At 31.7% G+C, this 14,565-nt stretch overlaps 2 protein-coding genes across 2 annotated transcripts; both read right to left on the reverse strand.

The window, feature by feature from the left end:
- Positions 1 to 205: 205 nt before the first annotated feature.
- On the reverse strand, positions 206 to 2,857 carry LOC114400316 (plant UBX domain-containing protein 4-like). The gene is made up of 4 exons (XM_028362726.1): positions 2,370 to 2,857; positions 1,839 to 2,130; positions 857 to 952; positions 206 to 748 (listed from the first exon to the last, which is right to left on the reverse strand). The coding sequence occupies exons 1-4, from the start codon at positions 2,822 to 2,824 to the stop codon at positions 365 to 367; spliced, it is 1,227 nt and encodes a 408-aa protein (XP_028218527.1). The 5' UTR covers positions 2,825 to 2,857; the 3' UTR covers positions 206 to 364.
- Positions 2,858 to 5,375: 2,518 nt separating this feature from the next.
- On the reverse strand, positions 5,376 to 13,052 carry LOC114372030 (protein FAM91A1-like). The gene is made up of 10 exons (XM_028329413.1): positions 12,907 to 13,052; positions 11,484 to 11,601; positions 10,959 to 11,055; positions 9,786 to 9,892; positions 9,297 to 9,419; positions 8,847 to 9,004; positions 8,467 to 8,619; positions 7,986 to 8,368; positions 6,046 to 7,657; positions 5,376 to 5,853 (listed from the first exon to the last, which is right to left on the reverse strand). The coding sequence occupies exons 1-10, from the start codon at positions 13,032 to 13,034 to the stop codon at positions 5,607 to 5,609; spliced, it is 3,126 nt and encodes a 1,041-aa protein (XP_028185214.1). The 5' UTR covers positions 13,035 to 13,052; the 3' UTR covers positions 5,376 to 5,606.
- Positions 13,053 to 14,565: the final 1,513 nt, after the last annotated feature.

Raw genomic sequence — 14,565 nt, forward strand, 5'->3', positions numbered from 1 at the left:
CACAAACTTGATTGACACTGGTATCCGTGTGATGATGCCCTATATTGTGATTGAATTGCCTTGGTTCACAAACAACTATTTGCAAAAGCAATTCAATACTGAAAAATGTGGAGGGATCTTGTAACCAGAAATTAAAATTACGGGGTGATTGTGGCCGAACATTAGACACTAATTTTCCTAGTAATTTTGTCTCCATTCACGCAAGTGACGCAACAATTCTCTTATAAAAGCAAATTCGGGATATGGAATATCCTAACAACGAACATTTTATCAAATTCACTAATAAAATATAAGTAGATCAATCAATGTTTAAGCATAAAAATAGTAATTTCAAGTCGACTAAAAATAGAATCTGGTAAACAACCTACAACTTTTGGATGACAACTGAGTTGGCTATACCAGCTTGTTCTATAGACTGGTCCAAATCAGTGAGTTGTTTGGGAGGAAAACCCATTGTCTGCAGTTGGTAACTTCTTACTCCCCCGGGTCTTGATGCGTCAATGAATGCTCGAACATCTCTGATTGTATGGTGGTGATTGAAGCGAGAAACCATGCGCGTGCCATCAGCCAACCTCAGCTGGATTGATGTCACTGGCTGCGACTCATCTACAACTAAACCCATTGTTGGCATTGGTGCAGTATTTGGTGAAGCACCAGTTGTTTGAATAGGTTCATCATTGCTGGAGCTGGTGCTACCTAAAGTTCTTCCAACGCCCTGAAAAGCACGTTGGCGTGGCTTCACTGGTTCCTGCATACATATTAGCAAAAGGAAAAAGAAAAGGTAAAAACCTTAGATAGGGTGATAGATAAAGAAAAAAAAAAACCAAAGCAGACTAGAAAATAAAAAAGGGAATACAGGGTAGTCTTCATCCCGCCTTGTGAGGTTGACATGGACAGCAGTCCTCCTATCTGCTGGTTCAAGCTCTTTGGGACATTCAGACTTCTTAATGCTCTACATTAAGGTAAACAACTAATAAGCATGTAATTCTACAGAAAAAGACATTAACAGCTTTCACAAGTTGCAAGTGGTGAAAGCAGTAACTTTAGAGTACTTGAAAGAGCTTGTTTAAAGTTATTTTTATGACCTGAGCACTTGCATAAATATTTGAAAGAGCTTATAAAAATAGCTTGACATGTTCATGAACTTTTTTTAAAAAAACTTGAAAGCTTATTTCAATAGGTTATTCAATATAGCTTTTAATAATAACTTACAACTTATAAGAAAACAAGTTAGCCCTATTTCCTCTTTCATTCAATAAGGCTTATAACATATACATAAGTGCTTATTTGATAAGCACTTAAACCCTATCTGGATAAACTTTTCAATAGACTTTCATAGGAGAAAATAAAAAAGGTAAAATAAATTAAGCTTCTCTAATAAGTTAAGATTAGCTCATGCACAACAGGACAACTCAAAATCAATTTTTCAAGAAGTTAAACGAGAGAACTTCAATAAATAAACTTATGTACACGTACAAGGTAATAAACTGCAGTCACGGTTTCATTAAAATCTCCTGATATTGTGGAAATCACAACAAATGCGGCTGCAATTGTGGCCGCAGACACTTAAAAAACCTTGATGTTGCGGCCAAAATCCATATCACCAACTTCTTTAAAAACTTACATATAAGCAAAGTTTAAATTCTAATTTTTCCTTCTCCTTCAATCTGCATATAGAAAAAATTTATAAACATATCCTTATTCAATAAACACTTAATTAAACTATTTACCAAAATGCACATGCACCCTCAGAAGATAAACATTAACTTATACCATAAGATATGGATATAAAAGCCTACAAACAAGAGCTTTTGGAAGCAAAAGTCATGGCAAACTACCTCCAGAAACGGTGCGTTCTGCGGATCATCCAACCTCCGTAGAGGACCATCATTGACAGAGAATCCATTCCTCCAGAAAATGACAGTGTGAGTAACCTCCTCTACACGCTGAGGAGCAGATGGCACAGTCTCTCCGGAGAGCAACCTCGCCGTGCCACTAAAACTTCTCGACCTCGAAGAGCTTCGAGGATTCTCCGGGGGCGCATCAACAGCAACCTGCCTTGCTTGATCGAAAATATCATCCAAATTGTTGTTGTTGTTTCCTCTGGTAGGATCTCGAACAAGCATCCCACTGCAAGCAATATCAAACATAGAGACACACATTACAACAAAAAAAGCCACATTGGATCTTATTATCTCACAATTGTATTCTTAGAGTGTGGGTTTGGAGTAACTCGACGGGATTATATTCTATTTTGGTCGATGTGAAATCTCCAGCATACCTCATTTACCGCAACTAAGGTGGGCCCTAGGTGACCGAAATTAAAGCGACTTCCCAACAATTAATATAATCAATTAGTACATGGATACCTCTTTTCGCCGCCGGTGTAGTACTCGTCGGGTTCGAAATCAGGATCGGAACCGGAATCATCGTCGTCGCGGGAGGGGCGTTTGAGATCGCCGAGGGTGCGAATTTTGCCTTGGCGACTGGTGGAGGGTTTCTTGCCGAGAGACCTACGGGATCGGAGCTCGTAGGGGGTGCGGGTGGGCGAAGGAGACGGAGACGGCGAGCGAGAAGGGTTGAAGTCCGGAGAGTGAGAATCTGAGGGAGGGGAAACGGCGTTGGGGTTGGGAATGGCAAGGTCGTCGTTGAGAGGGATGAGGGGGTTGTTGGCGTTGTCGAGGAAAGTCGAAACGGCAGCGTCTAGGTCGAAATTGTGGCTCTCCAAAAAGAAAAGAGCTTCTTCCTTGGAAGAGGAAGTGATTTCGCAGAAGGAGTTCACCAAAGCGGCGTTACCATCGGGATTTTCTTTCTCTCCTTCCATTTCTGTTTCTCACACATTCTGTGTGCCCCACGTTGATATATATATATATATACACGCTACCTCACTTGCCACGCAATCATAGTACATACGACACCGTTTTCTGGACTTTTTAGTTTTCGCTTTATTTCTTCCACTCCCATAGCGGGTACCTTGCGTGGACTGTTGGGAACCCGAATCATCTCTGTATCAATCTTCGTTAACGCAGCTTCTTCTTTTTTTTAAAAAATAAAAATTATCTTACCCTGTAAATGTAAATATTCATATCTTAAGTTAGAGTATTTTTAGGAATGATTTATGATGGATAACATTTTAAGAGTTATTCTTAAACGATCATCTCAAGTCATTCTTATCTTATCTTTGTGTATGTATTTTATTATTTTATCCATTTTTCTTTTTTAAGTTTTAATCTGTTATTTTTAAATTAGATTTCAATATCTTTTTGAATAAAATAGCTATAATTAAAATAATATCGTTTCACATGATTTTTTTATCTTAAATCTAAAACATAATTTATATATTTAAAATATTATTTATTATAAATTTTACTTTATATAAAATAAATATTTTTTAGGGCTAGTCTCCCCACCATGTGATTAATTAAGGGTCAAATTCGTGTTGAGAGGATGTTTTTATATTTAATGTTCGACAATATTAAGAATAGATTTGTTTTCAAAAAAGTATTCATCAAAATTAAAAGAATAAAATTACGTTTCTCACAATTTTTGTTCTCATTCATTAAAGTAATTATTTTGAAAATCTATCTGACTTTTTTTAAGAGAATAAAACTATCTGGCTTTTGACATGTGTTTTTCGGTAATGTTCGTGATCATATAATTTGACTTTTTTTTTAATTATATGGCCTGAAACTTATCCGAGATGTCTCTTGGATTATTATTTAAATTAAAGGAAAACCTCACCTTTTTACATTATAACTTTTTAAATCTTTTTATTAATTATAACTTTTTTATTTTAGAAAAATAAATCTTAAAACTAAAATTAACAAATAATTTCTGATATTATAAAATATAAGATATTTTCATGTAGAATGATAATGACTTAAATATTTTTTTCTCTCTATAATTCAATTTGTTTTTTCATTCTGCAAAAAAGATTTCGTTTTAGTCATTTCAAAATATATTATTTTATTTTTCGTTTTTTAAGTGTTTTAGATAATATTTTTTATTATTTAAATTTTTTTATCTAAAATATTTTAAGAACAAAAAATAAAACAAACATATTTATATGGAGTAACATAAAAAAATAAAAATTATAAGAACGAAAAACAAAAAAAATGGTTAAATTGTTATAATAAAAAAAAAATTTAAGTCTATTATAATTGAAGGAAAGAATTTGCATCTAAAGTAGGTTAATCATCCAACATGTCTGATACCAATACACAACTTATACTTGTTAATTACATGTGGTGCTTTACGATCATACCATGGCATTCCTTAATTTGGTTACAAAAGCATAAGGCAATAGATATTACACACGGACAATAAACAAGGAAGCCATTTTAGGGTATTCATCACTTCATATCAACATGACGGATCGGACGATGTAAATCAAATTAATTAAATTAATTTAGATTTTTTTAATTTGGATTTAATTTGAATCATATCAATTAGAATCGGTGATAATTAGTTTAGATATTGGATTGAGAATTTTTAAATCTGAATCAAATAAAATATATATATATATATATATATATATATTATTTTTTAAATGTTGAAGTTACTAAATATTTTTATGTCATTTTGTATATTTTTTTTAAGTTTTATGTTCATCATATACACCAAGAGAAACTCACTTTGTATTCCTTTCTCACATGTTCCTGAAAGGATGTGGCACATACTTACTTATCTAGCCTTCTCTGGTTGTTGTTTGGCATCCTCAGGATGGTCACTAACGTTGTTGAGCCTCTTTCGGACTCGCACCTAGTTGACATTCACAATACAATTTTGACCTCCAGACTTTTTCATAGTGGATTTGTTAATTTGATGTATATTCACAATTATTTATTAATTTTTGGATAAAATTTTTAAATTTTTTATCGGATATCTGATGATCCGAACTAAACCAATCTATTTAACATCAATTTGTTTGGTTCGAATTAGATAAAAAAATCTGAAATCCAAACTCAATCGAACTAATTAAAATCAATCAATTTAGATTTTATTTTTTTCTAAACCCAAACCCAAACCTACCTGATCCATGAACACTCCCAGGAGCCATTGAAATAAAAGAAAATTTGTTCACATCATGTAAGATGAAAAAAAAAAAAAGTTTCCAATGACTATGTTTTGTTGAAATTTAAGGCAAAGGTGACTTTATGTCCTTCTTAATACATGCGACATGAAAAGAGGAGGGATAAGTTATTGGTTCAAATCTCTCCTATTAATAAAAATTAACAAATTAACAATTAACGCTTGATTGATAAAAAAAAATTACATGAAGCAAAAGAAAAAAATCCTATCATATATATATATATATATATATATATATATATATATATATATTTTGTTTAAGGATTGTTTCGTATTTTCCCCTTTTCACAGCTTTAGATAATGTTGAATTTCTTGATCTAGCAAAATCTGAAATAGAAACAACATCCATTGTTTCAGTAGTAATGCTTACAAAATACATAGAAGTGACACTGAACAGGTAAAACACACAAACACCAATCAAAAAGAAATGAACCTTTACCTTCAACCTAAGCTCAAGTGAGACAGTGCAATTGCATCTGAAGTGGAGTAACCTATAAGCATTAATGACTTCATGACTATTTGAATGGTGCATATGTTGAGGCAGCAGCTGCATCTATTATTAAGGATATAGGTTGCCGAGCTTGGAGACAAGTGCCTATATCAAATGGAAGCAACCTAGAACCATCAAAAATAAGATTAACACCAGGAAGGATTGCTTCTTTACTATCATTTTCTTCTGGTTCAGTTTTTATCGTATTGGCTTCATGGGATTCTTTAATTGGTTCTGTAGCAGCTTCATGAGCAGGAGTTAATGTGTATGATCTGCAATGCACCATTCAATAGTAGACACTTCCTGAGACTTGTGGATGATTAGAAAATCACGATTATGAGTCATACAGAAAAAAAAAAAATCTTTTTGATTATTGTTTGCCAAGATATTGCTAGTATAACTTTATCCAACAAAAAACATTAAACAAATTTAAGCATTGAATTAATAGAAATTTAGCAACAAACCTAAGAAAACTGCCATCACATCTCAAAACTTCATTTTGGCAATGTTGTCGATTAGCAAGTTTTAGCCTTTGGCGCACACTTAATACGTCTGAAAAGGGAGAAAGATCCATAAGTGAATTCCATCTTCCACTGGCAGGGTCCATAGGCTGTCCAAAAGCTTGATCTTTTTGGTAAAGATGCTTTGTAATGGGACCTGTTGATTGGTAGCCATCACAAATATCATGCAATTTTTTCCTTAAGTTTTGCATTGCATCATAGTGTTCACCAAATGAACCACATTGAAGCAACTCCGATGAAACTATCCTTCTACATATACTATTGCACAACGTTGGACTAAATAGTGGCATTCCAAATTCCACACTCAATGGCACCCATTCATATTTCTCTTCTGAAGAAAACTGGTCTGATTTTGTTCCTCCATTAAACAATTTCAATAGTCTAATATAACCAACAGTCCACAATTTCATTTTGTTAGCCAAATTGGCCAATAAAGAATTCAACTTAGAATCTTCCTCTTCATTTAGTCCTAACTCTTTTCCTACAGAGGGAATTGATCCATCAGCATTCTTCAAGGGCAAAGGGATATCCAAAGTAATCAATTTTCCATATTCATTAAGATCACACCTACTAAGAGGCAGCACCAACACAGCTGAATGTTTAAGAAGTGAGTTTAAGTAATGCAAGAGGATACTGCCCTTCACCAACTTTCCTTCAAGCTTCCTTCCTAACCCTCCTGTTGTGGAAGCATCCCAAGACCATATAAGAGCTTTCTCACAACCAGCCAATGGTGCAGGAAGCAAGCGCAGACACTGTCCTTTCATCAGAACAACTGATATAGGGCCACTACCTGCAGTTGAGTATAAAACCAATTTCATCCAAGGACTCATAGAAGAATATGTGGGAGGACCAAAATGAACTGGACCTGTTGGTCTAGGAAGAATTGATGAATGAGAAAGAGGCACTATGGACACAACTATACCATAATCACGAAGAAACAAACGATCAAGAGTTGCCGGTGCAAGAGAAGCCAAGCTTTCAGAGCGAAGAAGGTCTACACGATATTTTTTTGTCCTTTTTAGCATTTCTGTCTTAACATCTGCACTTTCAAATACTTCTAATTTCTCATTACTATCAAATTTTGTGTTTGACTTGTCAGCTTCGTGAATGTGATCACTGCCATCTTCCAAAGTAATGGAACGAGTTTCATCATCTATTCCACTAGAAACACGTTCGGTGTAAATAGAAGCCTCCACGAGCTTCTCTGAATCATAATTTATTAAATCCTCGTTATTTATCACAGCTTCTAAAATACTACAATCTCCTGATTTATCAACCCAAGAACTTTCAGCTATCTCAGAACTTGGCCCATCATTACTTGAGGTAATCATACTCAGTTTATCAGAACTTCCCTCTTCTTTTATGTTGGTAACTATTCCACCAGATTGTAGACACTCTAAGACACAACGTAGACTAAATAAGTGGTTAGCAAATTCCTGTAATTCTCCCTCATATGTTGCACCCTCCAAGGTACTAAGATCCTTGCATAGATCAGCAATGCTGCCGTAACCCAACTTCCCTGCTTCATAGAGTGTAACAGCATGAGATTTCAGGCCTGCAAAGTTTGGCAAGTATGATTTAGTCAAACGCACAAACCAATTTTGAGACATACAACAAGTCATAATACAACAACAAAGCCTTATCCTATTAGGTGAATTCGACTACATGGATCATATGACGCCATTTGGCATGTTGAAAAACCAGAATTTAAAAAATATTAAGTAACAACTAACAAGTCATAATGAGTAGCCAAAATTTTATTTTCTTCTTGAGTATTAGTAGAGAAATTTATCCAAATTTCCTTTAAGAATAATATAAATATGAGAAAAAAAACTACAGTGAATAATTTAAGCTTCAAGAGGCTAGGAGTGAAGGGTATAAACCTGGTGAAACAGATCCCATCATAAGATAGGATGTAATATTAGCATCAACTATGAAAGCAACACGAGTGTAGGAAGAACGAGGTCCATGGTTCCCTGAAGCTGAAGCATCCCCTTGTTGAATAGAGTCATTATCAAAAAGGGTATTCTCATAATTTTGAATAGCAACAAAAGCATCTTCATCACTAGTTGAACTTGCCACAGGTGATGCTAGTATAGTTGAATCTCCAATAATAGATTCTGGATCAACTACTTTTGTTGCCCATCCCAATCGACACACAAAAGCAGCAGCAGCTTGCAACTGTGACAAGTCAGCTTGTAGGGTTGTTGCCAAGTCTCTAACTGTTACATTTTCATTTGAAACTACAAAAACTGCATACAACAACCTGAAAGAAATAGCTCTAGCATTAGGGTCAAACTATATGGAAATATAAGCTATTTGAACAAGAATCTGGAAACACACAAACTGAAATAACTACTTTACTCTTCAATAGGATCTTCATAAGACTGCTCCCTGTTGGAAACAAAACCTTCAAGCCGGGAAACTGAGCCACCATAAACATAAATATTATTGAAATCACATTTATAAGAGACAACTTTTGAAAATGATGTATTGCATATATGAATTCGTATTGGGCTTCTGTGGCCTAATTCAATCTCTATGGTTTTTTTTTTTTGCTTCATACACTAAATTTGATTGATTTTTACATATTTTTGTACGAGCTCATGCTAGCAACTTTTTGCTACAAGTCTTTATTCAAGTTGAAATATTTGATGCTAAGGATCAAACTTGACCTAATAGGGTTATTTTAAAATAAAACTTGATCAAACTTTCAAATAAAACATTACATAAACTCATACAACAAACCTTTAAACCGATCTTGAGGATAAATTGGAACATCAAAATAGACCAGTCCCCGTTTGCAAAGACCCCTTACAATGTCAGGATCAAACATGACAAATGAATTTGCTTCTTCCATGCAAACTTTGTCTATTGTGGCCATTTCCTCCTTTGACAATTTCTATAAAGTAAAAGAAAAGGTGAGAATAAATCGACAAAAAGTTATGAGGAATATTAGGATTTCCATTGGTCCCATTATGGTCTTACAATTCTTTTATTTTATTGGATAAAGTTTCATACTAATCCCACCAAATAACCTGGGCTCAGTCTGTATTAGTATAATATGAGATTTCGCATTGAAGAGTGTATAAATGGTGTCTTATTAGAATTTTCCAGAAGCTATTTTTCATTGCCAATGAATAGCATAATAAGTGAACCTCCTCTATTTTATAAGGGTGAAGGACATACCCCACCTTAAATTCTTCCAAGGTAAGGTTCACAAGACAAACTTCCCACCACGGTTCAATTGGAAAATCCACAGGTTGAGTAGGCAAAAGTTCTTTTGCTATTGACTTGTTCAGTTTCCACATTATTTTCTGTATATTCCAAAAGAGCAATTGACCGGTGAGACAAGAATCATAAAAATTTGCAAGCCTTCCTTTGATAATAATGCCATAACCAAAACTAGCTGAGACTATAATGCAAATTCAAATTCAAAATGTATAAAGATAAAACAGAAAGATAATTCAAATTGATATAATGGTTCACCATGCTTGTTGCATGATTGGAAGAAACCACCTTTCTCCAAATTCTACTTATCTTTATGCAACTTCTCTAATTATACTGGTTTTATATTCTACAAAAGGTTTAAAAAAACACAAATGTGCATACAATAAAATACATGCAATCCAAAGTATTGAAGATTTATTTTATGTGTAAATGTAGGAAAGTCTTTACAGTACCTTTGATCTGCACTTGTTCATTATATCAATAAATTCATTTCTCCCAATTCCTGTAAGTCTTAAAGCATCTGCAGCACTAAAATTTGGGATGCGGTCATAAGGTTGCTCTGCAAATAATTAAAACAAGCAGTAAATTCTTAAAAGCTAGCTTACACCAAGCATACATTTGCTACTCTACATATTTATCTACCTCCAATGTTAAAACTATAAAAAAAAAAGTAATAAGTATAATATGAGATTCCTATACATCATGATATAATTATAACAATAAAAAAAAATATCAAATCAAAGAAGCTTTAATCTCTTTCTCTACTCTCTTTTAAAGAATGCGACATTAAATGAAGAATCGGTAAAAAAAACAAAAAAAAATTGGTCAAAAATCAGTCAAAACCAACAAAAACTCAGTTCATAACAGATAAATGAGAAATACTTAATTAAAAGTCCTTTTATTTTTTTCCCTTAAAAACAATGAAAAATGAACCTAAGGTTCATTGTTATTGCTAATGAACATTGTTGTATATAGTTGAAACTTAGACCTAATTATTATGATATATTTAATTTGAATTTTAGTGTGTACTTTAAATGCTATGAACCTATAAAATGTTTAGTTTTTAGTTTTTAGTGTTGTAAAGTAATGATATGATGTTTTATGTTTCTCTAATATTACTTCCTGCCCCTCCAATTATTTCATTTATGTATTATTTAATTATGATTTTATTAATATTAATTCAATCACAGTTCAACCACAATTAGACTATTTAAATTTGAACTAGTATCTTGATTGATTCAAAGACTAGTTGAGTTATAAAAACATTACTCTTCACATTTAAATTTTAAATCCAAACTTTAGTTACGCATATCTTATTTTTTTCTTTTAATTTATTTTTTAAATTTTACTTGAATTTAAAAAAAAATGTTGAATACATGAGATATTTTCTAATGTAAATTAACTAAAACTTAGTGCAAAAGCAAATGCCACAATATTATATACTCGTAATTGGTGGGCACAACATGTTTTTTCTCTGTAAAGTAATATTCACAAAAAGAAAATACCTCAATTCCATGTTATGTACAACAAGAGTTATATATATATATATAGGATGTAGAACAAGAGTTAAGCATAATATTCATAGAATCAACTTAGTTGCAACTGCAAGCAAATAATGAAGTTACCATTTTTCATTACTTCAAAAATCATATCGCAATAATATCTGAAAGATGACACTCTCATTACACGGCATACATAGTCCGCCAGATGATAGGGAAATAGCTGCAAGTAAGAACATGCGCATTAAATGCCAGATGTCCTAAAACAATAAACAAAACGTGAGAGTGCTACCTAACATCCAGAAAATGCTAGTTATATCTAGAGTTCTTAAATACCAAGTATGAAGATAAACAATTATCTTTCATAAAATCAAAAGGTAATATGATTAAACTATTTATGACAACCTTATCCTAAAACTAAAGACATTAAATTAAGAGTTTTTTATTTTATTTTTAAATTATAACATCACAATTCAGTTTCGAAACACAATAAGCTTAAATTTATTTCACAATTTTTTTATAGGTTTATGATCCCCTCACTTGGATAAGAAAATATGCATTTGAAGTTTTGTAATAGCGCATTTGATATACAATTTCATATTTAAGTAGGAGAAACTAAGCAGAGTAACAAACGTTCTGTACAACACATACAGCTAGATTCTTCTGCAAGTAGCGCATCATGTCTTCATAATATTCATTTTCTTTACAAACTTTGCGAGCAAAACAACTACTCCATTGAAGTCTCTTCCTTATGCAGTATTTAATTATCCTGCATAAAATTTACATGGTCTAAAAATAGAAAAAGGCAATATTATAATTATGTATTTAATGGGAAAAAAACATTCAAGAAAAGAACACATAAGCCATGAAATGAATGGAGAGTATCACCTTATGACTTATGAGAACCTAATTTAAAAGTAGAAAAAAAAAACTCATAAATGAGAATTAGCTCTCATTCTTGGGGATAAATATTGAGTTTTTAGTTAAAGGTACTGCAGGACTACAGCCTTTAAAATTAAAAGCTTTCATCATTTCTAAACAATTTTATTCCACTTCTGCAGTTACAAGATACGTTTCTTGCAACCAAAAATAAAAAGATCCTTTTTGAAAATGGATCACACACATGAAAATGAAGATATAAGGAAGATTAGATGGTTAAGAGAAAAAGAAAAAGAGACAAGATCACAGGTTTAATTTCCTGTTAACATAACTAATATTCTAGCAAATTAATATTTATTGATAAAAAAACATAAAAATCTTCATGAGTGTCTCTGGTACCACAATTTCATTGATGCAACTTGAGAAGTTGTGTGTAATCTCACATTTTCACACATACACAAACCTAGGAGATGAAAGGAAGCTTGATAATAAGTAGCAGTCTAGTACGGTTTGATTTTGTTTATATTACAAAAAGCAAAATTATAATAAAACTTCTTTGAAGAAGTTGTATTATAATGAGAGTTACTAAAAAGTGCACAAAAGCTCACCAAGCTCTTCAAAACGTCAATAATAAATAAACAACCCAAAAAAGGGCATGAGAAGATCAAACACAATAGAGATGCCAAGTGTGCAATTGCAATGCTATCTCAAAGTTACGTGGGCTCTAAGATCCACCCCCTAATCCCTAATAGTTTTGAATTTTCTAATGACTAGAAGAAATGCAATGTTAAATAGTAACTTTAAATTAAAAATTTGAGTATATTTAGCTAAATAGTTTAAATGATAAATGCAATGTTAAGTGAGTGCTATTCAATAAACTATTGGGACATGAGAGCTTATGTCATAATTTTGACCTGAAACTTATTGAACTAAGCCAAAAATAACTCACCTTCATGAGCTTCGCAAGAAAACGTATTGAAATAAACTTTTTTTTGTTGTAAAAGTCATACGCTATTAAACTATTTTAACAAGTCTAAATAAAACTCCATAAAAGCTCTTCCATGCATCTCCTTAATCATTATATTAACAACGATAACTAACAGGGTAACTATTAACTACTTAGCACTAATTATAAGATTAAATAACGAATCATGATAATATAAAAGTACACTAGTTAATGGAAGCTATTTTAAACCTTTTGTGCCATTCTTCCTTTGATGGAACAATTGGATGAAGTCGCCTAGGAAGATTCTCCCATGCACATTCTTCCTTAACCGCTTTTTCCAACAAATGTTCCTCGGCAGTTACCGGAGCTCGTTGCATTTTTCACTACCCGTTAAACACCACCATTTCTGAAAGATAAAAAAAAAACAAGGAAAAAGTGTTAAAGCATTCATAATTCATCAACATTGTAAGCTTGCATTCCAAGACATATTCGTTGATAGCTTTACATCCGCAAAATTGAAACCAATTGCATGATAAAACAATAACAGACAACGAAGAATTGAATTAAATTGAATGATTGTAACATCAAATTATGGAGATCTGAACGAGATGTAAAATGATCATGTAACATTGAGAAGCGATATAGTGATATGTATAATGGAAGATAAAATGAGGGAATGCAGATGAAAGGTAAAAGACCTGATGTATGGTGAAGGTGTTGGATTTGGCTTCATGGTTTAAGAATTGGAATCTGCACAACTTTTCTTTTTCTTCAAGAGAGCGATCTTAGGAGCTAGATTCGTAAAAGCTCCTAATTGCAAAACATTTAGGTGTCATGGTAATAAAAACTAAATGCTTATAAAAAATATATTAAAATATCCAGAAAGTAGACCATCAACATATTTCTGTACCATAATTTATTAACTTGTACATGTAAAAATTCTCTGTCATTTCCGCACATAAAAAGTAAGCTCTAAAATATAGTTATCACGAGAATCAATAAAGTTATCTTAAGAGTAATTTTAAATTAAATTGCACTTTTTAATATTTTATATCTATTAAATTTTATTATATAATGATTAAATGTTTTAGGTTAAATTGTAATTTTTATCACCTATAATTTCTAATCTACAATTTTGATCCTTTGGTTTTTTTCCTACGATTTTGATCCTTTATTTTTAAAAATTCACAATTTTAATTTATTCTCAATTTTGCATATGTTTTTTTTTGTCTAATTAAAGCTTAGACTTAATGTATCATAAATAAATAATTTAATTAGTTAAAATATAAAAATAAAAGAAAAAATATATACAAAAGATTAAACCAAAATTATGAATTTTTAAAAATTGGTAGGCCAATATCATGAAAAAAAAGAGGACTAAAATTGTAAATAATATAAAATATAAATATAAAATGTATCCAAAATTGAAAATTGAATCAAAATTATAAATTTTTAAAGATTAGTAAACCAAACTCAGAGAAAAATAATAAAAAGACTAAAATTAGGAATTAAGAATTATAGAGATCAAAATTATAATTTAATCAATATTTTAATATTAACCCAACGATTATGTACACTAAATTTTAGAGAAATAAAATATTATGATATATGAAAGTCTTGATAGTCCATTAATTTATTATGTCATGTGAGAATATAATTAAAGAATTATATGTAATTTTATTTGATAAATAATTATGTTTTAAAATCCTCACATGTTAAAAACATAAAATCAGACTAATTGGTGATAAATTTTAAAAAATGATTTTAAAAAATAATGTATACTTGCAACTTTCCTCCGAGTTTCTTTGATAAGGTGGCAGGCAAGTGATTGTTATATCACCTTAACCTCGATTCCCTGACCGTGGAGATTAAAATAAAATAAAAAATATTTAAAATATTTAATTAGAA

This window comes from Glycine soja, chromosome 2, assembly GCF_004193775.1.
Source record: "Glycine soja cultivar W05 chromosome 2, ASM419377v2, whole genome shotgun sequence".
In the NCBI taxonomy this organism is placed as follows: domain Eukaryota; kingdom Viridiplantae; phylum Streptophyta; class Magnoliopsida; order Fabales; family Fabaceae; genus Glycine; species Glycine soja.

What these genes read in the sequence shown, in the direction of transcription:
- LOC114372030 (XM_028329413.1), bottom strand. Translation starts at nt 13,034, where the DNA reads ATGCAACGAGCTCCGGTAACTGCCGAGGAACATTTGTTGGAAAAAGCG. An exon ending in CAAGATCGGTTTAAAGGTTT is followed by an intron (nt 8,620 to 8,846) that starts GTTGTATGAGTT and finishes AGGCCACAGAAG; the next exon opens with CCCAATACGAATTCATATAT. An exon ending in TGTGATGGCAGTTTTCTTAG is followed by an intron (nt 5,854 to 6,045) that starts GTTTGTTGCTAA and finishes GGTGCATTGCAG; the next exon opens with ATCATACACATTAACTCCTG.
- LOC114400316 (XM_028362726.1), bottom strand. Translation starts at nt 2,824, where the DNA reads ATGGAAGGAGAGAAAGAAAATCCCGATGGTAACGCCGCTTTGGTGAAC. An exon ending in TACACCGGCGGCGAAAAGAG is followed by an intron (nt 2,131 to 2,369) that starts GTATCCATGTAC and finishes TATTGCTTGCAG; the next exon opens with TGGGATGCTTGTTCGAGATC. An exon ending in GGCGGGATGAAGACTACCCT is followed by an intron (nt 749 to 856) that starts GTATTCCCTTTT and finishes ATATGTATGCAG; the next exon opens with GAACCAGTGAAGCCACGCCA.